Here is a 22126-nt window from a genome sequence, read left to right as displayed (position 1 = left end):
GATGACCAGCCCCACCACCAGGGGGCACGGCGGAGCCTCTGCCTTCTTAGGGACGGCATTCGTTGTTTTTTTTTTTCCCCCAAAGAAGCCTTTTATTTCATGAGTACAAATTCCATATGTACTTTAGGAATACAGTGATTCTTCTCACCATCCCCGCCCTCCCACCCCACTCACACTGACCTCCTCCTCCCTCTCCCACTCCCAGGCCCATTCTCCATTAAGATTCGATTTCAATTAACTTTGTACACAGAAGACCAACTCTATACTAAGTAAAGATCTCAACAATCTGCACACACACACACACACACACAAACTGTTTGAGAACAAGTTCTACAGTTCACTCTCGTAATACAACTCATTAAGGACAGAGGTCCTGATAGGGAGTTAGTGCACAGTGACTCCTGTTGTTGATTTAATAATCAGCACTCCTAGGTATGACGTCAGTGATCACCCGAGGCTGCCTAGGCTCTGGGAGCCTTTTGCATCCACAATCTCTTTCAGTATTAAAGCCATGAGCAGAGTGGAAGTTCTCTCCTCCCTTCAGAGAAAGGTACCTCCTCCTTTAAGGGGCTGCATTCTAAAGCCCCACGACACGGGGCTGTGGCAGGCTCTGTCCCTGGAGCTGAGTCCAGAGAACTCAGGGCCGCCCCTAACACCAGGGAAGGCCCTGGCGTGCACCCGGCTCTCGGCAGCACCTGGGGCTCATGACTCCCGACTCGGGCCCTGGACCCCACCAGGTGCTGCCCAGACCTCAGCCTGCGCTGTACACGGCCAGCCGGCCTTACCTGGTCGTTCAGCGGGATCCCCCTTTCCATCTTCCTGCGATTTTCCTCCGGGTGGTAGTCATCCGCGTCATAGAATTTCCAGCCCAGCTTTAAGAACAAAAGGAAAAGAGGGTCTATGTGCTCAAAGCGGCAGGCGGTGCAGCTCGCCTGACAGCCACCAGGGGTCACTAGCGGGCAGGTGCAGAAACACTCCCACCACCTGTGGGGCGCCCTTTTCCATTCACTACTATTCGCAATCATCAAGGGGAAAACTGCGCCAGTGGGTTCCAGGCCACGCCGTGGGGTGGGGAGAGGGTCCATACAAAGCACGGCAGGCCTGCAGGAAGGGAGGGAGGGGAGCCAGGACGCAAGCACACAGTGGCACACGCAGCCCAGAGCCCCTGTGAACAGGCTACCTTGGATGCCAGCAGGGCGCCCACGGTCGACCTGTGGAGAAGAGAGATGTGTCAGTTACCACTGCTGCTTGCCCACGATGCACACGGCTTCCTCCCACGCCGGCATGCCCAGGGGACAGACGGCTGCCCCAGAGGCGCTGAAGCCCTCGACCCTGGGGGCCAGAGACTGGCTCCGTGTGTCCCCCTGCAATGCACTGAACACACAAGCAACACCTGTCCGGCTGTCTTTTTCAAAAGGCCACCTTTCAGATCTCACAAACACCCATTAGACTTCTCAGTAATCAGTTTTATGCTCCCTGCTGTGCAGAATTTTTAAAATTATCTTCAAGCTTATTTTTTGCATTAACATTGCTTTCAGGAACTTTTCTGTTGTGACACTAGTGTTCTCTTCAGCCATTTAGGTGATGGCAAATGTTAGTGCAATTAGAACCCTGCAGCGGGCAGGCGCCGTGGCTCACTTGGTTAATCCTCTGCCTGTGGCACCAGCATCCAATATGGGCACCGGGTTCTAGTACCGGTTGCTCCTCTTCCAGTGCAGCTCTCTTCTATGGCCTGGGAGTGCAGTGGAGGATGGCCCAAGTGCTTGGGCCCTGCACCTGCATGGGAGACCAGGAGGAAGCACCTGGCCCCTGGCTTCGGATCACCAGGGTGCCGGCCATGGCGGCCATTGGGGGAGTGAACCAACGAAGGAAGACCTTTCTCTCCGTCTCTCTCTAACTCTGCCTGGCAAAAAAAAAAAAAAAAAAAAAAAAAAAAAAAAAAAAAAAAATCACTGCTGCTCCAGTCTAGGGTTGCTGTAACATTTGCCACATCTCCCTGACCTTTAACCCTCTGAGCCAGCAGGGCGCAGGTCAGCTTCTTTATCTACACTCACCCTGGGAATCTCAACCCCTTACTGTCCACACAGCCCGCACAGGGAGTAGAACTGGGAGCGGAGCTGGGACTCAAACTCAGGCCCTGTGATCCGGGATGTGGGCACCGGTGCCCGTCAGCACAAGCCCATCTATCTAAGAGCTTACCTTTCACCCCGCCCCCGCAGGTGAGCAGGTGCCACCTGCGTCTCTGTGACGTCAGCGCCCCCACCCCTCCTCCGCTTTAAAAACCAGAACCAAACCCAGCAACAAACAAACAAAAAAACCTCTGGACGCGCACGGCGAGCCTTTGGAGGTTATGATACCCTCCCTGAATGCTGCGGGACCTGTGTCTCTGGGTCCAACCGGGAGGCAGACGTCAACCTCCCGGGGCTGCAGGGGGGAGGGCGGACCCGGGCGCCCGCCTCTCCCCGCTTCCCGCACCCTCGGGAGCCTCCCTGCCCGCGAGCGCGGGCTCCTTCCGTGTAAGCTGGAAAACAGTCCCCCCGCTGGGCCGCGGTGCGCCCCGAGCCGGGGCCCCGCCGGCGGCACCGGGTCCCAGCGGGCCCCGCCACCCAGGCTCCGCCCGCCCCGGGGTCGCCCTCCCAGGCCCTGCAGGGCCCGGGCCAGGCCTGGCTGCGGCTTGCGCAGCAGCGAGCGGCAGGGCGCGGCCACCGCGCGCCCCCACCCCGGGCCTGGACTCACTTCCCGGAGCCGCTCACGCCCATCACCAGCAGCGCGCCGGGCGCCGCCATGGCCCAAGGCCGCTCCGTGCCGTCGGCTTCCGGGCCCGCCGGCGCCACCCCTGCACCTGCCCCGCCCCTGCGCGCTCCGCGCCTCCCGGGTCTTTGCAACGCGGCAATACCAATAATAAGTATTCACAGGTACGGAGTCCTGGGGCAGAACTGCGTGCGTCCAGATTCTATCTGCGTGGAAGCCGCCGCTACACCGCATCACTCTTATTTAATCACGGCTGCTTCTCTTTTATTCTCTTGAAGAAAAGTTCGGGGTGGGGGTGGGGGGAGGAGAGCCAGTGCTGTGGCGCAGCGGGTTAAAGCCCTGGCCTGCAGTGCCAGCATCCCCTATGGACGCCGGTTCGAAACCCGGCTGCTCCGCTTCCGATCCAGCTTTCTGGATGGCCTGGGAAAGCAGCAGAGGATGGCCCAAGGGCTTGGGCCCTGCACCCGCGTGGGAGACCCAGAAGAAGCTCCTGGCTCCAGATTGGCACAGCTCTGGCCGTTGCGGCCAACTGGGGAGTGAGTGACCCAGAAGCAGCCTCCAAGCTGGCTCAGGCCGGGGTGTGGCCCTCGGGCCTGGCCTGCTGTTGGCTGGGGAAACACAGCCCTCACTGTAGCTGTCATTTCCCGGGACTGCTGGAGGAGCATCACAGCATGGTAGCTGATGAAAGCCGTAACTATTTTTATAAAATTAAAATTTTATATACTTATATATAATTTACAAAATTATTAAAAATTTTATGTGTGCACATTTCCTGGATTTCATATATATAGTTATTTTTGTTTTTAAAGATTCATTTATTTGAAACATAGTTACAGAGAGAGAGAGAGGTAGAGACAGAGAGAGGTCTTCCATCTGCTGGTTCACTCCCCAGATGGCCACAATGGCCAGAGCTGCGCCGATCTGAAGCCAGGAGCCACAAGCCTCCTCCTGCTCTCCCATTCAGGTGCAGAGGCCCAAGGACTGGGGCCATCCTCTGCTGCTTTCCCAGGCCATCCAGAGAGCTGGAGCAGAAGTGGAGCAGCCAGGTCTCGAACCAGCACTGATGTGCGATGCTGGCATCCTGGCATCCCATGCCACATTGCTCAGCCCACAGTTTTAGGAACACAATGATACTTCCCACCCCATCCTTCCTCCCTCCCTCACCTCCACCCTGCCTCTTCCTGCCTTTCTTACGTATCTTTAATTTTTGCAGTGACATACTTCCAGTTTCCTTTATAATCATAAGCTTAACCCTCCACTAAATAAAGAATTCAACAAGTAGTAAGTGGGAAAACCACTCTTCCTCAGGAGTGTAGACAAGGGCTATAAACAAGAATCAAATCTCAAGATGTCAGTTTCACTCAAATATATTACATTTTTTGTACTCTGTATATTAGTTACCACGAATCAGGGAAAACATATGATATTTATCTTTTAGGGACTGCTTCTTTCAATTTGCATAATGGCCTCCAATTACATCCATTTTATTGCAAAAGAAAGGATTCCATTCTTTTTATGGCTGAGTAGTATTCCACCGTGTGTAGATACTATAACTGCTTTATGCAGTGAACAGTTGATGGACATCTGGTTGATTCCATATCTTAGCTGCTGTGAATTGAGCTGCTATAAATGTGGGGGTACAGATAACTCTTTCATAGGCTGATTTCATTTCATTTGAGCAGATTCCCAGGAGTGGGATGGCTGGGCCATATGGTAGATCTGTTTCCAGCTTTCTGAGGAATCTTAGTGTCTCCCACAGTGGCTGCACCAGTTTACAATCCCAGGAAGAGTGGATTAGGGTACCTTTTCCCCCACAGTCTCACCATCATTGGTTAGTGTTTGATTTTTGGATGACAGCCATTCAAACTGGGGTGAGGTAGAACCTCACGGAGGCTTTTATTTGCATCTCCCTGAAGTCATAACCTTCCTTTTTTTTTTTTTTTAAGATCTATTTGAAAGATAGAGTTAGAGAGAGAGAGAGAGAGAGAGGTCTTCCACCCACTGGTTCACTCCTCAAATGGCTGCAGTGGCCAGAGCTGAGCCGATCCGAAGCCAGGAGCCACGAGCCTCCTCCTGGTCTCCCATTCGGGTGCAGAGGCCCAAGGACTTGGACCATCTTCCACTGCTTTCCCAGGCCATAGCAGAGAGCTAGATTGGAAGTGGAGCAGCCAGGCAGGCTCCGCGGCTCACTAGGCTAATCCTCCGCCTTGCGACGCTGGCACACTGGGTTCTAGTCCCGGTCGGGGCGCCGGATTCTGTCCCGGTTGCTCCTCTTCCAGGCCAGCTCTCTGCTATGGCCCGGGAGTGCAGTGGAGGATGGCCCAAGTGCTTGGGCCCTGCACCCCATGGGAGACCAGGAGAAGCACCTGGCTCCTGCCATCGGATCAGCGCGGTGCGCCAGCCGCAGCACACCGGCTGCAGCGGCCATTGGAGGGTGAACCAACGGCAAAGGAAGACCTTTCTCTCTGTCTCTCTCTCTCACTGTCCACTCTGCCTGTCAAAAAAAAAAAAAAAAAAAAAAAAAAGGAAGTGGATCAGCCAGAACTCAAACTGGTGCCAGCATATGGGATGCTGGCGCCACAGACCAAGGAATTAACCCTCTGCACCACAGCGCCGGCCCCATCATAACCTTTTATAACCTAATCTTGGAAGGGATATGCCTTTACTTCTGGCACCTATGGAAGGGGCTGTGGGAAGTTGTAAATATTAGGTTCTGGAAACTGCTGGAGGCCCTCTCGGAGGCTGGCACTTAGAGACACAATCTACAATGGAGCAACTTATCTTTTTTTTTTTTTTTTTTTTTTTTGACAGACAGTGAGAGAGAGAGAGAGAGAGAGAGAGACAGAAAGGTCTTCCTTTCCGTTGGTTCACCCCCCAATGGCTGCTACAGCCGGCGCGCTGCGCTGATCTGGAGCCAGGAGCCAGGTGCTTCCTCCTGGTCTCCCATGTGGGTGCAGGGCCCAAGCACCTGGGCCATCCTCCACTGCACTCCCTGGCTCAGCAGAGAGCTGGACTGGAAGAGGGGCAACCGGGACAGAACCAGCGCCCCAACCAGGACTAGAACCTGGGGTGCCGGCGCCACAGGTGAAGGATTAGCCCAGTGAGCCGCGACGCCGGCTAACTTCTCTTTTCTTAAAAAAATTAATTCTGGCGAAAAATAATTTAACAAAATTTATCATCGTAACCAATAAAAAAATCTGTATTTATTTATTTGAGAAGCAGAGAGACAGAGAGAAACAAAGAGAAAGACCTCCTACCCACTGGTTTACTCCCCAAATGACCACAATGGTCAGGGAGGCCTAATGCAAGTGCTGGAAATGGAAGCCACGCCTCCCATAAGGTTCACATTCAAAGCACCTAGCACTCTGCAGAATTGGTATGTTAATATCCGAGAGCCAACACAGTGCCTTTCACAGAAACTGCTCAATGACCATTTGCATATATGAACTTATTGATGAAATAAGCTCAGATACAGAATCCGTTCTCTTGCCTTCAGTTATTAATCTATTAAACCAAGATGTGTGTGTAGAGGCAGGAGTCTCAGTGAAGTGAGTGAATCCGGAGGGCCCTGGCCTGAACCTGTGTGGCAGTTGAGTGACAGGGAGACCTGGCCCTAGTCTTGGCTGTTGGCCTGACCCCTGAAATCCGTCCACCGGGGAATGGAGGCAGGGAGAGGGGTGGTGTACAGTGGGTCAGATGCGGGCACGGCATTTAATCAGTGGCTTTGTGCGACTGGGAATTGCTACAGGCAGAAACAGGTGCAGGATGGTTGAAGAGCTAGTTAGCACCTATCTCACTCCCCAAATCCAAGATCCTTACTGCTTTAGTCCTAGCATCGCAAGTTTCAACATGAACGATGCTATGACCTTGGCGTTAATACTGCCTATTTGCAGGTGGGAGACAGTCTTCGTGAAAGTGGGAGATTATATTAAGATTTTACACTGAACGCGAGGAGCCGAAGGGATGGAGGCAGTGAGTGGACTGAGGGAGTGCAGAGAGGCATGCTCCCGTAGTGCGCGGTTTCATTTCGCACGGGTGCTGCAGTGGCCCCCAGGGCTGGGTCCCCAGGGGGTTATGTGAATGGGTTAAGGATGGGCTTTAATCCAGTGCTGGGGTCTGGTGGGGGTTGGGGGAGAGGGCCTGGCAGGGCTGGATGAAGCTGCTGGAGAGAGGCCTGCAGGTAGGCCTGTGGTGGTCTGTAAGGACGCAGTGTGCTCCCTGCGTCTCTCGGCTTCCTGGCTGTGCACTGGCTCCAGCGCCCTGTGCCCGCGTCAGACACCAGACTAGCTAACGGGGCTGTGAGTATCCGAAGCCAAGAGCCGAAGTAGCTTCTCCCGGGCATTTTAATCTCCTTAGATGGGTGACAAGGATCCAACCATTGGCGCCATCACCTGCTGCCCATCAGGGGGCGCTTTGGCAGGAAGTGGGACTGAATAGAGACGGGACTTGAACTCAAGTGCTAGGATATGGGATGTGAGTATCCCAAGCAGCCTCTTAAGTACCAGGCCAAACATCTGCCCCGAGGGATGATATTTTAGAAGACTTTTTAGAGAATTATCTATTCTTTTTCTTCTCTCTCTTTTTCTTTACAAGATTGATTTATTTATTTGAAAGTGAGAGTTTCACAGAGAAGGAGAGGTGGCGGGGCGGGGGTGGTGGTGGTGGTGGTGGTCTTCCATCCACTGGTTTACTCCCCAATTGGCCGCAATGGCCGGAGCTGTTCCAGGAGATAGGAGCTTCCTCCGACTCTCCCGCATGGGTGCAGAGGCCCAAGGACTTGGGCCATCTTTTACTGCTTTCCCAGGCCATAGCAGAGAGCTGGATTGGAAGTGGAGCAGCCAGGACTCGAACCGGCACCCATATGGGATGCCAGCCCTGCAGGCGGTGGCTTTACCCGCTATGCCATAGCACCAGCCCCAAGGGCTGATATTTTAGAAGACTTTTTAGAGAACTATCTATATTAATTTTCAATACAATATCAAGATTTGATAAATGGTAGTTTACTAAAGCCTGAATTTTGCAGTGTAGAATCTGAAATCACATGCATGGGTTTTGTTCTCTGTCACATTAAAACCTATTGCCTATTCTATATTTTAAAAGGACTCTTTACTTGCGCAATGCTCTTGCAATAACATGCATCAGACATTATGAAAATACTGCTTTAGTGATGCAAATCACTAGATGTTGATATAATACTCAGACTAAGACGAAAGAAGACGGAGGCCTCACTCAGTACTTCACAACTCTCAAAACGGCGGTTCTCAAAGGGAGGGCCAGCCTGTTCCTGATACAACACTGAAATATCTTAGACTGGGTACTTCATAAACAACAGAAATGTATTGTTTTCAGCTTAGAAGTTTAAGGCCAAGGTGCCCACAGATTCAGCATCTGCTGGGGGCTTCTCTCCGCTTCCAGATGATGGCTTACTGTTGCCTCCTCACACGGAGGAAGCTGGAAGGGAATGGGAAAACACTCCCACAAGCCCTTTCATAAGAATGCGACTCCATCCTTGACAGCACAGCCCTCAGGAACTGATCACCCCCCAACCCCCCGCCTCTTAATACCTTGGAGTTTAAGAACCAACATACAAACTCTGGATGGACTCACAGCATTCTGCTCCTGGCCCCCCGAGTTTCATGTCCTTCTCATGGACAAAGTGGACTAAGTTCATCATGACAGCTTCTGAATTCTTAACTCATCCCAGTGCCAACTCAAAGTCCCAAAGTCCAGAAGATTGTCTAAATGTCAGCTAAATCAGATATAGGTTAGGTTTAAGGTAAGGCTCAAGACACATTTCTCTCCCACTGGGAACCTGTGCAATCAGATAAGTTGTATGTTGTCAAAACAGTAGGGCAGGAATAGAATAGACATTCCTATTCCAAAAGAGAGAAACAGGAAAGAGAAGGGGAGTGGGTCCCAAGAAAATCCAAAACCTGAAAGGCAACCAGGATTAAACCTCGAGGTATAAGCATAATCTTCTTGGGAGCAGGGGTTGGGCCTAGAAGTTAAGACAGTTGCATTCCACATTGCAGTACCAGGGTTTGATACCCGGCCCCTGGTTCTGACCCTAGCTTCTGCCAATGCAGACCCTGGGAGGTGGCGTGTGGTTACTGCATTGTTGCCACCTGCGTGGGGGACCTGGATGGCATTCTCAGCTCCCAACTCCAGCCTGCTGTTGTGGGCATTTGGGGAATAAACCAACAGGTGACAGCTTTGCCTGCCTTTCAAATAAATAGATTTAAAAAAATATTTATTTATTTATTTATTTGGGGGGCTGGGGGTAGAGGGAGATCTTCCACCCACAGGTTCACTCCCTAAATGGTTACAGAGGCTAAGGCTGGGCCAATCCAAAGCCAGGAGCCTGGAACTTCGTTCAGGTCTCCCACGTGGGTGGCGTGGCCCCAAGCACTTCAACCGTTTTCTTTTGCTTTCCCAGGTGCATTAGCACAGAGCTGGATTGGAAGTAGAGCATCTGGGGCTCGAACTGGTGCCCCTATGGGGTGCTGGCATTGAAGGCAGCAGCTTAACCTGCTGTGTCACAGCATGGACTGCAATAGATAGCATTTTAAAAAGATCTGACTCCATGTCCCACTTTCTGGACACACTGCTGGGTGGAGGAGAGGGCCTGAGTCCCCAAATCTCCCGGCCCTTGGCGTGTGATGGGAGTGACAGCCCCAACTATTTGCGAAACACCTTCAGTGCTATTCTTCACCTGTCTTGCTTCCCTCTGTCCACAACAGTCTCCTTATCATACCGTGTTTGGTCACACTCTTGGTGGTTTTTTTTTTTTTTAAACACAATTTATTTCCAGGTCTTGAAGTTCTGCTTCCTTTTAATGATACATCTCATCTTCAATTTGTTTCTCTCTGCAGAGTTTACATCGAGCTATCAAGAGCAGCCATGCTTAAATTTGCCTTCCACAAAGCACTAAGACACATCAGCCAAGTGCTTTGCTGCATTGTAGCAAGGATAGCCTTTGTTCCAGTTTCTGATGGTCAGTCCAAGGCCTCAATAGAATGGCCCTTCCCTCCCCATTTCTACCCACATTCTGATCGCACCACCCACGTAATCTCTAAGACGCATGCATTCTTCGGAGCCCTCACCAGGATCGCCCTCAGTGTTCCGTGGCCATGTACACTTCTCCTAGCACTTCTAAACTCTTCTAGCCTCTTCCTATCGCCCAGTTTCAAAGCAGCGCCGGTCTTAGGGTTCTGTGGAGAAACAGAACCAGTTGGGTACATGGATATCCAAGTGGACCTGTGAGGCGGATGTTGAAACAGAACCAGTCGGGTACGTAGATATCCAAGTGGACCTGTGAGGCGGATGTTGAAACAGAACCAGTTGGGTACGTAGCTATCCAAGTGGACCTGTGAGGCGGATGTTGAAACAGAACCAGTCGGGTACATGGATATCCAAGTGGACCTGTGAGGCCGATGTTGGGGTAATTGGCTCATGTGATGGTGGAGGCTCAGAAGTCCCACAGTGTGCTGTTTGCGAGCTGGAGAACTGGGGAAGCTGGTGAAATGGCTCAGTCCCTGTCCGAGGGCTGAGAACCAGGGGTGCCAACAATGCCTCTCTCAGTTTGAGGTGGAAAGTCTACAAGCCCCCAGGGCTTCCGGTACAAGCCTTGGAGTTTGCAGGCCAGAAAACTCGGACTTCTGATAGCCAAGAGCGGAAGTCGCGTATCCCGGATTCAGAAGAGAGTGAGAGCAACACTGTCATCTACTGTTTTTTTTGTTCTGGGTGGGCGCCCAGTTGATTGAATGGTGCCCAGTCAGGTTGGACGAGGGCAGCTATTCCTGTAGGCTGTCCACTGATTCAAATGCCAATCCCTCCCCAAGCCCCTTCACAAACAAACCCAGAGATTACGCGTCATCGGCTACTCAGGAATCCCTCATCCAGTCAAGTCCATGCACAAAATGAGCATCCAGCGAAGGTGGAAGGGGTGAGGAGAGCAAGGGGCAGAGGGCGCCCACTGGCGGATCCCCTTGGAAGGGCTGGTGCTGCTGACTTGAGGCCCACACCCGAGGGCCTGATTTCCTGCATGAGCTGGCTTGCGAATGTTGCAGGCAGAACGTGATTCTTATTACCACCTTGACTCCTCAAGTCCATCCTACTGCTTGTTTCTGTGCCATTGCATGAAATTCTGGCCGCATCTCACAGCATTCCCACTCACAAGGACCTCACCTCCACAGCTAAGCCCCAGCTTGTTTATTTATTTGAAAGGCAGAGTTGCAGAGAGAGAGAGAGAGAGAGAGAGAGAGAGCGAGCGAGCGCTCCATCCTCTGGTTCACTCCCCAGACGAAAATCTCTTAGTTAATTAAAACTGCATTTGTCATCAAGTTAAAAATAAAGACAAGCCTTTAAAAATTAACTATAAAAAGGCGAATGCTTTCATACTTGTGGGGAGCAACTCGGACTAGACTGTTACTGGAATTAAGACTTATTCTATGCATCTGCTCTCCCACAATATGGCGCTGGGAGAGGAGGAAACAGCTTCTACACAGCTGCCTCCAGTTCAACCAATAAACAGCAGGACCTGCTCCTGATTGGAGGAGAGCAGCGTACTTGGCGTGTGGGTAGCAGAGTTGGGATTGGCGGAAGAGGACTATAAAGGAGGAGAGTGACAACATGCACCAGGAACATCTATCTGAAGGAACACCTGGGCAGCCCCCGAGAGAGCCGGCCGGCGGTGTGCCGCTCCCCCGCGGAAGTGGGGAAAGTGGCAGGGGGAACTGCCCTTCCACGGAGGTGGAAGGGTCGGTAGCCAACCCGGGAAGAACCAGCAGTAAACCCGGGGAGGGCCGAGCAGACGAAAGAACAACGCAGGGTTTAGGGTGTTCCTCCGCGAAGAGGGGGAGCGACATAATGGTGCCGTGACTCAGATAGGAAACCTAGGCAGGGTTTAGTGTCGTTCCTCCACGAAGAGGGGGAGCGACAATACTGGAGGGAGGGATGATACTGTCTGAAGTCTTTTGTTTTTTAAGATTCATTTATTTATTCGAAAGTCAGAGTTACACACAGAGAGAGGAGAGGCAGAGGTAAAGAGAGAGAGATGTCTTCCATCTTCTGGTTCACTCCCCAGTTGGCAGCAATGGCCGGAACTGTGCCTATCCGAAGCCAGGAGCCAGGAGCTTCTTCCAGGTCTCCCATGGGGTGCGGGGTGGGCCATCCTCCACTGCTTTCCCAGGCCACAGCAGAGAGCTGGATCAGAAGTAAAGCAGCCGGGACTTGAACCTTCGCCCTCATGGAGGATGTCAGCACTGCAGGCAGCGGCTTTACCTGCTACACCACAGCACGGGCCCCCGAAGCCTTTCATGGAATATCTATATCCGTCTGGATGACAAGCTTGAACGACAGGTGTGGTCCGTCACCCTTTGTTCTCTTTACTACCCTGGAGAACACACGTCGGCAGTGGGGAGTCACTGGTGCCTGTTTTCTGGGCTCCATCAGGTGGGAAACCAAACAGCCTGTCACACAGAGGTTGTGCTAGAGGCTTCCTGTTCTAGTCTGGCTCCATTTAGCCCTGAAAATCATAGTGATCTGTTGCATATGGTGTAAAAATATGCCCAGCAACATCCCCCTGGTTTTATTCGTGAACAAATGAAGAAAACCATAGGTGGTTGGGGAAAAGCCATCTCCTTAATCAATCAGATCTCTTCTCTTCATATAATGACTTGGGAACTTTCAGCCCCAAAGGAATACATTAGACAATTTATTTGAGAATCATTAAACCAGCTCAGTTTGACATATTCAAAACCATCTTTACTCTACATTTTCGGTATCCGAGGGAGATACTGTTTAGGAAGAGAAATATCAGTTTTTATACTTGAAATAAGAGTATAATGAAACAAACTCTCATTTTTTTTAAATGGCCATATGGCTGTAACAGCTGGAGCTGGGCCGATCTGAAACCAGGAGCTAGGAGCTTCTCCTGGGTCTCCCACAAAGGTGCAGGGGCCAAAGGACTTGGGCCATCTTCCACTGCTTTCCTAGGCCATAAGCAGAGAGCTGGTTTGGAAGAGGAGCAGCCAGGACACCAATTGGCATCCATATGGGATGATGGCACCACAGGCAGAGGTTTAGCCTACTATTCCACTGTGCCAGCCCCCAAAATCTCATTTTTGATGTTTGTTTCAATAAGTGCCTCATTTTCAGTATAAAATAATATGAAAGGGGTTAGCGCTGTGGTGCAGCAGGTTAATGCCCCAACCTGCAATGTCGGCATCCCATATGGGCACTGGTTCTAGTCCCAGCTGCTCCACTTCCGATCCAGCTCTCTGCTATGGCCTGGGAAAGCAGTAGAAGATGGCCCACGTGCTTGGGCCCCTGTGCCCGCTTGGGAGACCCAGAAGAAGCTTTTGGCTCCTGGCTTCAGATTGGCCCAGTCTCGGCCTTTGCGGCCATTTGGGGAGTGAATCAGCAGATGGAAGACCTCTCTGTCTCTCCCCCTCTCTGTAGTTCTGCCTCTCCAGTGAATAAATAAAATCTTTAAATAAATCCCAATTGAGAAGATACTCAGTTTTTATGGGTATTCCTATCCTAGCTACCCTACTAGAGTACTATCTTCCATTATCAGTAATATATTAGTGAGGTAAAAATACTCAAGATGAATTAAACGACAAAATCTTTGCAGTACTGGTGCAACTTTTAAAAATATTAGGCCTATTAAGAACATAACAGGTTGTCAATGAGAAATCAATGGAATTCAATATTCCATCTCAAATTTTTGAAATCTCTGTAAACGACTTGATGACATGTCCTTGGAAATAGACAAACTGTCAAACAATTGCTCGATAAACTTTCAGAGAGCACCTACAGATGTGGACAACGTAGGTAGGTGATCAACAGCATGTCAATGGGATGGAACCTATCCTAGCCATGGGCACAAACTCTTGAAGGCCACGATGGCAGGCTTCCTATCTAACATAGCAACTTCAACACTTCCAGTAGACCCTGGTCTGTTTGCTTTCCTCTAGGCAGCACTGGCTGTCTTGAACAAGAAGTATATCTTTTTTAAAAAATATTTGTTTATTTGAGGCTGGCACTACAGCTCAATAGGTTAATCCTCCGCCTTGCGGTGCCGGCACACCGGGTTCTAGTCCTGGTCAGGGTGCTGGATTCTGTCCCGGTTGCCCTTCTTCCAGGCCAGCTCTCTGCTGTGGCCCGGGAGTGCAGTGGAGGATGGCCCAAGTGCTTGGGCCCTGCACCCCATGGGAGACCAGGATAAGTACCTGGCTCCTGCCATCGGATCAGCGCAGTGCGCTGACCGCAGCGCACCGGCCGCGGTGGCCATTGGAGGGTGAACCAACGGCAAAGGAAGACCTTTCTCTCTGTCTCTCTCTCTCTCACTGTCCACTCTGCCTCTCAAAAAAAAATTTATTTATTTGAAAGAGTTACACAGAGAGAGAATGAGAGGCAGAGAGAGACAAAGATCTTCCATCCACTGATTCACTCCCCTAATGGCTGCAACCATCAGGGCTGGGCCAAGCTGAAGCCAGAAGCTTCATCCGGGTCTCCCACGTAGGTGCAGGGTCCCAAGCACTTGGAGCATCATCTGCTGCTTTCCCGGGCACAGTAGCAGGGAGCTGGGTGGGAAATGGAGCAGCTGGGTCTGGAACCAGTGCCCCTATGGGATACCAGCGTCACAGGTGGCAGCTTTAACCTGCTACCCCACAATCTGGCCCCGAACTTACTGTGTGTTAACTTGATACAAAAGTTTGAAAAAAAAAAAAAAAGCCACAGGAAGGGAATCTCCCACCAGGGCAGACTCCTGATTGAGAGGGAAAGGAGGAGAAATGAATTGCGGCTGAACGAAGGGTGAATCACCCGGCGGCTGCTCAGCCTGCGGGGAGCTGGAGCAGCGCTGCCTCACTAACCCACATGCCTCTGTGTGCGCTGTAGCCGGCTTCAGTGCGACCCTGCGCGGAGGAGCCTGGATCCCAAACAGGAAGCACTCCGTTTGAAGTGACTGCTCCTCACCGTGTGTGTGGGAGTACCACTGTCAGAAGCAGACAGGAACAAGGGGGTAAGTGTTAAGGGAGAAGAGGAAAGAAAAATCCCATCTCATACAAATGATTCTAATTATGCATTGGAGGCGATACTTTTTTTTTTTTCCCCTTGTCATTCTGCTTAGGAAAAAGGAAACGGAAGAAGAGCTCACATCCAAGTGAAAAGATTCTTTGCTGCAGTCCTGACTACTTACTGGCCTCCATGCTGGGTGACTGAATGTCTTTTACCCTCACTGGTAAGTGGTAATATACTCCCTACCCCTTCAGGATGGCAGGGCTGGAGATGGGACAGACTCCAGGGACACCAGCACTTGAGATCAGGATGAGCACTGGGAGAAACCATGAAAAGATAAGCTTGTCCTTCTTGCCTTCTATTTAAGCCAAGTGGTAAAACACGTATGAAGTTTGGCATCTTAGACATCGAAAGTGTACAGTTTGGTAGCATTCACACTCTCCGAGACTTTTCTCATCAGCCAAACTGAAACTCTGTGCCCATGAGATAGTAGCTTGGTACCTCTCCTTCCTCCCAGCCCCTGGTAACTAGTCTACCTTCGCCCATCCAGGTACTAACTGGGCCAGACCCTGCTTAGCTTCTCAGGTCTCTTCCTCCCCCACGGCAGGTGGGTTCCAGGACCCTCCCCAGGATACCAACATCTGTGGATGCTTCACACCCTTATATAAATTGGCCGGCACCGCGGCTCACTAGGCTAGTCCTCTGTCTGCGGTGCTGGCACACTGGGTTCTAGTCCCGGTCGGGGTGTCGGATTCTGTCTTGGTTGCACTGGACGTCCTCTCTAGAGTGAATGCTGTGTAAGCAGTTGCTATACTGTACTGTGTAGGGCCTAACGACAAAACAAAATCTGCAGTTGTTGAGTGCTGGTGCAATTTTTTTTTCTTTCCCCGAACATTTTCAATCTGTGGTTGGCTGAATCTGAGGGTGTGGAGCCTTGGGAAGGGCTTACTGTATACACCACACTGGGTCATCCGTTCATCAGTTGTTATCTTCTTCTTTTTTTTTTTAATATTTATTTGAAAAGCAGACTTACAGAGAAGCAGAAGCAGAGAGAGAGAGAGACAGAGAGAGAGAGAGAGAGAGAGAGAGAAAGGTCTTCCATCCACTGGTTCACTCCCAGATGCCTCAATGTCTGGGCTGGACCACTCTGAAGCCAGGAGCTTCTTCCAGATCTCCCAGCTGGGTGCAAGGGCCCAAGCACTTGGGCCATCTAGCAGGAAGTGGGGTCAGAAGTGGAGCAGCCGGGCCTTGAATTGGCGCCCATGTGGGATGCTGGCATTGCAGGCAGCAGCTTAACCCGCTGCGCCACAGTGCCGACCCCTTGTGTCAAATTTCTGTATCTTTTGGGATCACGTTTGTCTGCAATATCAGAAAAAATACAAAATAATAGTAGCCTAAGTTGGAAGTTTCTTTCCCACATAAATGAGATTCGGAAGCAGGCGGTTTAGAGCTGACCAATAATTTCACAAAATTGTTGGAGACTCAGGTTTCTTTCTTTCTGTCTGGCTCTGGACATAGCACAGGCTTCCAGGCTCAAGGTCACCTCATGGCCCAATTGATCTGCTCAGAGCTCCCACCACGGTGTCTGCATTCCAGGCATCAGGGAGGAGCAAGAGAGGAGGGCATGCATTCGCTTCTGTCTACACTTCACTGCTCAGAGTTTATCTGCACAGCTGCCTCCACCTCAGAGGTCTTGGGAAATATGGTCTTTATTTAAAAAATTCTTTTATATTTAAGCTTTATTTACTTGAAAGGCAGAGTATCACACACACACACATACACACACACACACACACACACAGAGAGGGAGGGAGAGAGAGCGAGCGAGAGAGCGCTTTAATCTGCTGGTTGCTGGTTCTCTCCGCAAATGTTTGCAACAACCAGGGCCGGGCCAGGCTGCAGCCAGGAGCCAGGAACTGCATCCGGGTCTCTCACGTGGGTGTCAGGAAATCAAGCCATCATTGGTGCTTTCTGGGTGCAGGGGCCCAAGCACTTGGGCCATCTAGCAGAAAGTGGAGTTAGCAGAGACTGGATCGGAAACAAAGAAGCCTGGACTTCCCGCCTGCACTGCAATGTGGGGTACACGTGCCCTCGATGGAGCTTTAACCCACTGCACCACAAGGCCCACCCGGCAATCCTCATTTATGGGGCCGTTGTGCCCAGATACAGGCTGGGATTCTGGGCGCACAGAAGAGGCGAGGACTGTCCAGGCGTTCCCGCGTCACATTTAGAGCCTATTTAGCGTTTCTCCCAAGACTGCCTCCTCTCTGACTGGACTCTCTGGGTCATGGGCCTTAGGCCCTGCTGCGTGACAGGAGCTGCCTCGCTGCTCCTGGCTGCACCGGGCTCCACCTAGCACGGACTGGGACTGCGGGAGAACACGGTTCCAGACTCGCGCACAGTCCCTCACCCCCGTGCCGGTGCCCATGCTGGGGCTGGGGAGCAGGCCGCCTGCCAGCCCCTGCAAGGTTTGCAAACGGAGGAGGACCTGAATATTGCCGGGACCCTCGGGAGGCTCCCAAAGTGAAAAGCAAATCTTCCCAGGGTTCGTTTCTGGTTCAAGAAACCTCAGACAGGGGCGGGCGCTGTGATGCAGTGGATTAACGCCCTGGCCTGGAGCGCCAGCATCCCATATGGGCACCAGTTCGAGACCCGGCTGCTCCACTTCCGATCCAGCTCTCTGCTGTGGCCTGGGATAGCAGTGGAAGATGGCCCAAGTCCTTGGGCCCCTGCACCCATGTGGGAGACCTGGAAGAAGCTCCTGGCTCCTGGCTTCAGATCAGCACAGCTCTGGCCATTGCAGCCATCTGGGGAGTGAACCAGTAGATGGAAGATCTCCCCCCCCCCCTTCTTTCTGCCTCTCCTCTCTCTGTGTAACTTTGGGTTTCAAATAAGTAAATAATTAAACAAGTAAATAAATAAATAAAATCTTTAAAAAAAAGGGTGGTTTCTCCCAGGCAGCCTCTGTCCCTGAGCGTCTTTACTATGAGTCATTCTTCATTAAAACAATAATGGAAGCTTGGAGATGATGGTAAGCACTAACACCACGTACCAGACCCCTTACTTATACCATTATCGTCTCGTTCCACAGGTCAGACAACTGTTGCACAGAGACACTAAGCAACTTCCTGAGGTCACACAGCATATAAGTGGTCTACCCAGGCATTCTGGCTCCCGAACCCGTGCCTGTACCCTGCGAGCACCAGTGGCCCTCCCTCAGAGCGCTTCCTGAAGGAGGTAAGGTGCAGGACAGTTTACAGGCAGAGTGACATTTGCTTAAACGTTCCCCAGACGCTGCTCTCAGGAAACACAGCTTTCTGGATTGGCCATTTCTCTGGGCAGTGACGAGGCAGGTTAAGATGCCCACATCCCCTACCAGATTCGAGGTTGGATTCCCAGCCCCGGCTCCAGACTCCAGCTTCCTGCTACTGCGCAGCTGCAGGCTCAAGTGGTTGGTGTCCTGTCACCCACATGGCTGAGTTCTCAACTCCAGGCTCTGGCTGGGCCCTGCTCTGGCTTTGTGAGCATTTGAGGAATAGGAGGTCTTCTCTCTCCGCTTCTCAAATAGATAAATAATTTAAAAGATGAAGAAACAAGGGCCGGCGCCGCGGCTCACTAGGCTAATCCTCCACCTGCAGCACCGGCACACCGGGTTCTAGTCTTGGTCGGGGCGCTGGATTCTGTCTCGGTTTCCCCTCTTCCAGGCCAGCTCTCTGCTGTGGCCAGGAGGTGCAGTGGAGGATGGCCCAAGTGCTTGGGCCCTGCACCCCATGGGAGACCAGGATAAGTACCTGGCTCCTGCCATCGGATCAGCGCGATGCGCCAGCCGCAGCGTGCCGGCTGCGGCGGCCATTGGAGGGTGAACCAATGGCAAAGGAAGACCTTTCTCTCTGTCTCTCTGTCTCTCTCACTGTCCACTCTGCCTGTCAAAAAAAAAAAAAAATGATGAAGAAATACACCCACCTGCAGTGCCAGCATCCCAGATGGGCGCTGGTTCTGCTCTACTTCCTATCTGCTCCCTGCTAACGTGCCTGGGAAAGCAGTAGGAGATGGCCCAAGTGTTTGGCCCCTGCTACGTACGTGGGAGACCTGGGTGGAGCTCCTGGCTCCTGGCTTCATCTGGCCCAGCACTGGCTGTTGCAGCCATTTTGGAAGTGAACCAGCAGACATAAGATCTCCCTCTCTCTGCCTCTGCCGCTACCTCTCTGGAAAACTCCACCTTTCAAATAAATAAATAAATATTAAAAATGAAAAACAAAGAAACGCACCCTCTTGCCTTCTCCCAGTCTCACTCTGTCACTGCCTTTGGGTTTGGAGCTAGGAGGGCCAGCTCCTTTCTCACTTCTCTCACCATGCAGCCACCTCCTTCCCCGGGGCACCCTCCTCCGGCCTCTCAGCTGCATCCGGCTGCCCTGCCGTGCTGGCTGCCAGCGCAGCCAGGCTGTGGGCCGCGGACCAGGAACCTGCTGGCCAAAGTTCAGGCGCAGTCGAGGCCTGAGGCTGCAACGGTGCGCCTTCTCAGTGAGGAAAGCCCCTCTGGAGTCATTACCAGGTCCAACGGGGACTTTCAGCTTGAACTTCTCTATCTTTTTCTCTGATTTTAGAAGAGTCTGAGGGCCAGTGCTGTGGCATAGCAGGTTACACCGCTGCCTGCAGTGCTGGCATCCCATACGGGCATCGATTCATGTCCTGGCTGCTCCTCTCCTGATCCAGCTCTCTGCTATGGCCTGGGAAGGCAGTAGACGATGGCCCAAGCACTTGGACCCTGCACCCATGTGGGACACCTGGAAGAAGCTCTTGGCTCCTGGCTTTGGATTGGCCCAGCTTTGGCCATTACAGCCATCTGGGGAGTGAACCAGCGGGTGGAAGACCTCTCTCTGTTTCTCTCCCCTCACCCCATCTGTAACTCTGTCTCTCAAATAAATAAATAAAGTATTTTAAAATATTTCTTAAAAGTGTAAATTCCTTTTTGGGGAAAAATGCAATAGAAATGTGCCTAGTATTGTGGGGAAATTGAAAAAGAAAAAGAAAAATTACTTTTGCTGCTCTTGCTAGAAAGCGCTCTACTTCGCCATCTGGTGGTCAGAATGGGACATGGCGGGTTCTTTTTTCTTTTTTAAAATTTATTTGAAAGGCAGAGTTACAGAGGCAGAGAGAGAGCGAAACAGAGAGAGAAAGAGAGAGAGAGAGAGACAGACAGACAGACAGAGAGGTCTTCCATTCGCTGATTCACTCCCCAAATGGCTGAAATGGCTGGAGCTAGATCAGTCTGGAGCCAGCAGCCAGGAGCTTCTGGGTCTCTCTTTCGGGTGCAGGGGCCCAAGCACTTGGGCCAGCTTCTTCTGCTTTCCCAGGCCATAGCAGAGAGCTGGGTCAAAAATGGAGCAGCTGGGACTCAAACCAGTGCCCATAAGGGATGCCAGTGCCACAAGGGGAGGCTTAACCTGTTATGCCACAGAGATTTATTAAATTATTAGCATTGACTTTTTTTTTTCTTTTTTAAAATTAATTTATTTGAAAGGCAGAATTACAGAGAGGCAAAGGTATAGAGAGAGGAGAGAGAGGTCTTCCAGTCACTGGTTCACTCCCCAAATGGCCGCATCAACCAGAGCTGGGACTATCAGAAGCCAGGAGCCAGGATTTTCTTCTGGGTCTCCCACACGGATTCAAGGGCCCAAGCATCTTCTGCTGCCTTCCAAGGCACATTAGCAGGGAGCCGGTTAGGAAGTGGAGCACCCAAGACTGAAGCTGGGGCCCATATGAGATACTGGCGTCTCAGACCATGGCTTAATTTTTTTTCTTGACAGGCAGAGTTAGTGTGAGAGAGAGACAGAGAGAAAGGTCTTCCTTTTTCCGTTGGTTCACTCCCCAAATGGCTGCTATGGCCGGTGTGCTGCGCTGATCCGAAACCAGGAGCCAGGTGCTTCCTCCTGGTCTCCCATTTGGGTGTAGGGCCCAAGCACTTGGGCCATCCTCCACTGCCTTCCCTGGCCCAGCAGAGAGCTGGACTGGAAGAGGAGAAACCGGGACAGAATCCGGCGCCCCGACTGGGACTAGAACCTGGGGTGCCGGCGCCGCAGGTGGAGGATTAGCCTAGTGAGCCACGGCGCTGGTTGAGACTCAGCTGACCATAAATGTGAAGGTTGGTTTGTGGACTCCGATTCTATGCCATTGATCTCTATTCTGTCTTTATGCCAAGCCAATACTGCATTGTCTTGTTTACCGTTGTTTTGCAATAGGTTTTGCAAGAAGTAAACATTCGGTTCATTTTCAGAGTTAGATGATCAGCTGTGAGTAGACAACTAGCTCGCATAACAGCTAGGTTACATGCACCTGAAACTGCTATTTAGGCAAAACAGCTGGAGCAAACGCTGGGAAGACTGTAACCCATTAGTACTCAGCCAATGAGGACCTGGGGGGAGGGACCTGCATGCCAGCAAACAAATGGCTTGCTGTAACCACCGTGGGTGTGCTGGCCCAGCAGGCACCCGGTCGTGGGAGAGTGTCAGGAAGTGCCACAGAAGTGAGACTTCATTGAGTCTGAGTCCATCCTTGGAGTGGATGGGTGAGGCTGTTTCCCACAGTTTTGAACTTGGAAGGTGCGAATCCTCCAACTGTGTTCTCTTGGAAGATGATTCTGGCTGTGCTGGGTCCATCATATTTCTGTGTGAATTTTAATGTCTGAAAAAAAGGAGCCCTCTGGGAATTTGCTAGGGATTCTACTAAAGCTGTAGGCCAATTTAGGGAATAGCACCACCTTATGATTTTGCCAATTCATCAAGGTTATGTGGATTCTACTCATTGTTAGACCCTCTGAGTGAGGATGCTAACACGTCGAGAGGCACACCCCAAAGACTCAGAGTCCAGACCAGCTGATGCAAAAGCAAGAGGACTTATTCAGCGTCTGCGCAGACGGGCCTCCTGAACTCGGGAGTCCAGAGAGCGCCCCCAGCACAAAGCCACACGGTTTATATACCCGCAGCGACCAATCAGAAGCACTATAGAGTCCATGCACACAGCAGTCCAATCCGCGAGCTGATCATGTGAAGGGCATGCGTCTTCTATCCAATCAGCTACGGGATCACATGGGAGGCATGCACCTCGTCGCCATTTTGTTGTTTACTTTAGTAGTTCCTTTCCCTGTCAGCGTCATCTTGTTCACCCTGAGGAGGACGACGTCTCGCTCCCTTTGTTCCCCTGGAGGGAGAGCAGCGTCCCGCTTCCCACACCGTTATCTGAGTATTAGGAGGCATACAAACTGGGTTAGGTCTTAGCACGGCCAGGCACAAGTGTCGCAGCTAGCTAAGCATAAGGTCCCTTATGTTTATAGCTGCACCTAAGTTTAGCTTTG

General features: G+C 51.6%; 1 protein-coding gene and 1 long non-coding RNA gene across 12 annotated transcripts in view; one reads left to right on the top strand and one right to left on the bottom strand.

Annotated features, from left to right (window-relative positions):
• Positions 1–3005, bottom strand: part of IDNK (IDNK gluconokinase) — a 30169-nt gene extending 27164 nt beyond the window's left edge. Inside the window, exons 1-4 of one of the 7 annotated variants that reach the window (XM_089315305.1) lie at positions 2737–2808; positions 1639–1776; positions 1181–1211; positions 786–872 (exon numbers count right to left, since the gene is read on the bottom strand). In XM_089315305.1, coding sequence (XP_089171431.1) covers positions 786–815 — 30 coding nt within the window. In that variant the 5' untranslated portion in view covers positions 816–872; positions 1181–1211; positions 1639–1776; positions 2737–2808. The other 6 variants (XR_016222489.1, XM_008274900.5, XM_008274899.5 and 3 more) reach the window with 6 other exon arrangements.
• The window catches only part of LOC103352408 (uncharacterized), a 43753-nt gene continuing 24402 nt past the window's right edge, over positions 2776–22126 (top strand). The window contains exons 1-5 of one of the 5 annotated variants that reach the window (XR_016222516.1): positions 2776–2915; positions 14656–14779; positions 14888–14998; positions 17867–18012; positions 19380–19701. This is a non-coding gene — a long non-coding RNA (uncharacterized LOC103352408). Of the gene's footprint in view, positions 2916–10013; positions 12205–14655; positions 14780–14887; positions 14999–17866; positions 18013–19379; positions 19702–22126 lie in introns of those variants that run through there. The other 4 variants (XR_016222521.1, XR_016222512.1, XR_016222510.1 and 1 more) reach the window with 4 other exon arrangements.

The sequence above is a fragment of the Oryctolagus cuniculus genome, chromosome 1 (genome assembly GCF_051225735.1).
Source record: "Oryctolagus cuniculus isolate XC-2025 breed Fujian yellow rabbit chromosome 1, ASM5122573v1, whole genome shotgun sequence".
Classification (NCBI taxonomy): Eukaryota; Metazoa; Chordata; class Mammalia; order Lagomorpha; family Leporidae; genus Oryctolagus; species Oryctolagus cuniculus.
The sequence above is the reverse complement of the archived record's forward strand: the minus strand, read 5'-3'. Positions and strand labels throughout refer to the sequence as shown.